The 2,673-nt window shown below is 41.9% G+C and overlaps 1 protein-coding gene across 1 annotated transcript; it reads right to left on the bottom strand.

Annotated features, from left to right (window-relative positions):
* Positions 1–369: 369 nt before the first annotated feature.
* LOC147622629 (uncharacterized) lies at positions 370–1,845 on the bottom strand. Its single transcript, XM_086822598.1, has 2 exons — positions 1,355–1,845; positions 370–889 (listed from the first exon to the last, which is right to left on the bottom strand). The coding sequence occupies exons 1-2, from the start codon at positions 1,843–1,845 to the stop codon at positions 370–372; spliced, it is 1,011 nt and encodes a 336-aa protein (XP_086678724.1).
* Between the last annotated feature and the right edge of the window lie 828 nt (positions 1,846–2,673).

Raw genomic sequence — 2,673 nt, 5'->3', positions numbered from 1 at the left:
CGTGGACCACGAGTTGTGAATCTCCATAGATATGAACATGACATGCTCCCAAAAGAAGTAGTGCTCTCAAACCAATTAAAAGTGCTTGATATTCAGCAATGTTGTTGCTCAAATGATCTCCCAGAAGAACCCCCAAAATAAGTAGTGCTCTCAAACCAATCAAAAGTGCTTGATATTCAGCAATGTTGTTGCTCAAATGATCTCCCAAAAGAACTCCCAAAAGAATAGCAGTCCCTTGAGATGGATATATGACAATGCTGCAACTACCAAGTTTGTCCGTGCCCATACATGCTCCATCAAAGTATAGAATCCAAAAAGACGTGGAAGATTCAACATCATCTGCAACTCATAACTAAAAAGTCAATGCAATCACATCCAATAGGGCTCAATTTTATCAAAATTGGTTTTGGTAGAGAACCATGTCCCATCCATTTTTGCGAGCTGTACTGTATTGTTGCGAGGATAAACCTCAGCAATGCGATAAGGACCCGACCATAACTGGCTCAACTTCCCAGGGAAAAGCTCATGATGTGCATAATAGAGAAGAACCAATTGCCCTTTCTCAAAAGAACAGGTTTTAGCTTTCTTATCACGTTGCTTGGTTTGACGTTTCTTAGCAACCTCTTGATGTAGATACGCTCTCAATCTCCACTCATCTAGATGCTCCAAAGTGCCCAATCTCTCTTGCAAACTCTCCTCCAAAGGTAGTGTGTGCTGATGCAAAAACCTCAAACTCGCCAACTCATGCTCAATAGGTAACACACATTCTTGCCCATAAACTAAAGAGAAAGGAGTGAACCCCGTGGCTTCCTTGAAAGTAGTGTTATAAGCCCAAACATCTGCTTGCAACTTCTCATCCCAATCCCTTTTATGAGTGTCCACAGTTTTTCTAAGGATAGTGACCAAAGTTTTGTTTGTGCTCTCAACTTGCCCATTAGTAGAAAGTTTGTAGGGGGTGGTTTATGACGGATATTGAAATAAGCAGTGAGTTCCTCAATGACATCATTAAGAAATTGGGTCCCCCTATCAGAAACTAACTCAACAGGTGCCCCAAAATGACAAATGATATGTTTAGTCAAAAATGTAGTTGTAGTGCATGCATCATCCTTCCTCACAGCTCTAGCCTCACTCCACTTAGTTAAGTAATCCGTAGCAACAATGATATAATATTTCCCATGCTTGGAAGTAGGTGTGATAGGGCCCACATAGTCAATCCCTCTACTTCTCGAAAGGAAGGGAAACTAGAATAGGATTATTAGGGTGCAAACGATTCTCAAGGCGGGTGGCTCTCTGGCAAACATCACATCTTTAACACCACTCAAATGAATCTTTAAAAACAGATGGCCATCAATACCCAACCCTCAAAATTTTCAATGCACTGAGTTTCCCAAGAAAATGACCTCCACATGCACTATCATGACACTCTTTCAAAATGTGTGGAATTTTCTCTCGTGCAACACATCGGCGATAAATGCCCTCAAACCCTTTGTGGTACAAAGACCCATCAATGATAGTGAATTTCTGAGCATGCGTAACTAATCTCTTCTTCGCGGCTTTGCTCATGTCAGAAGGAAACTCAAGTGTGGACAAATAATGAGCAATTTGATCATACCACTCACGTGCATACTCAATGCGAAACAACTCAGGTGCAGGTGCAATAGGCTCATCTTTGCATGGGATTACATCAGCTAGCTTTTGCAATGCAGGAGGTTTAGATTTAAGCTCATAGTCAAAGGCCTGCAACTCAACAATCCATCGTATAATACACTCAGGGGGCTCTAACTTATTCAATAAAAGGCGCAATGAATCTTCAGAGACATAGATGATGGTGTGCTGGGTAGCCATATATGTGCGAAACTTCCTAGCACTCTTAGTAATAGCTAGACAAGCTCTCTCAACCCACGTGTTTCAGCATCTTTAAGCTTGCGGCTATAATATGCAATGGGGTGCATTTTTCTATCATAAAGTTGTGCAATGCAAGCGGATATTACCAAATGAGAACAACAAGAAAATAAATGATAAGGCATGGAAGCATCAGGTGGTTTGAGGATAGGGGCGGTAGTGAATGCACTTATCTTGCCAATCTTTGGCACTTTGCATGTCCCCTTTCCAAGTAGGTTCGTGTCACCCGCGGAACCAAGACCAAGTCAAGGTCCCACCGAAGAGCATGCCACTGTCTGGGAAATATCTGGATGAGCAGGGCAAAGAGAACAAAACTCGACATCCCCCCAGATATCCAACAAGAATAATGCTACACTCTCCCAACACCCCAAAGGAGAAGGCACTAGTAGATAGGGATGTGTGCTATGGATCTTTCCGACAAATGCGACGCTACAATGATGGAGTGGTGATGATGTATACACACACAAATGTTAAACAAGTTTTGTACTAAATGACAAAAGAGCGAGATGACACCACGACACCAATGAACGAGGTAAAAGGTAGCGTGAAATGTGCTTTGTTTATTGAATTTCACGTGAAGGGTGCTTGATTTATGAGACGAATTATGTAGCTCTTTATGATGAGAAAAAGAGAGAGAAGAAATCTTATCTAGCCACTTTTTGCTTGATGTTGATGAAGCTTTTGCACGCTTGCCAATGATGCCTTTCGTCTCGCGAGAGAGGTGCCCTCACGACCCTCAAGGATTGAATTTTACAATGCTTTCAATTTTTG

Source organism: Cibotium barometz, chromosome 28 (assembly GCF_041138505.1).
Source record: "Cibotium barometz isolate CiBa-2024 chromosome 28, ASM4113850v1, whole genome shotgun sequence".
NCBI classification, from domain to species: Eukaryota; Viridiplantae; Streptophyta; class Polypodiopsida; order Cyatheales; family Cibotiaceae; genus Cibotium; species Cibotium barometz.
Note: the sequence above shows the minus strand (reverse complement) of the source record. Positions and strands in the feature narration are given on the sequence as shown.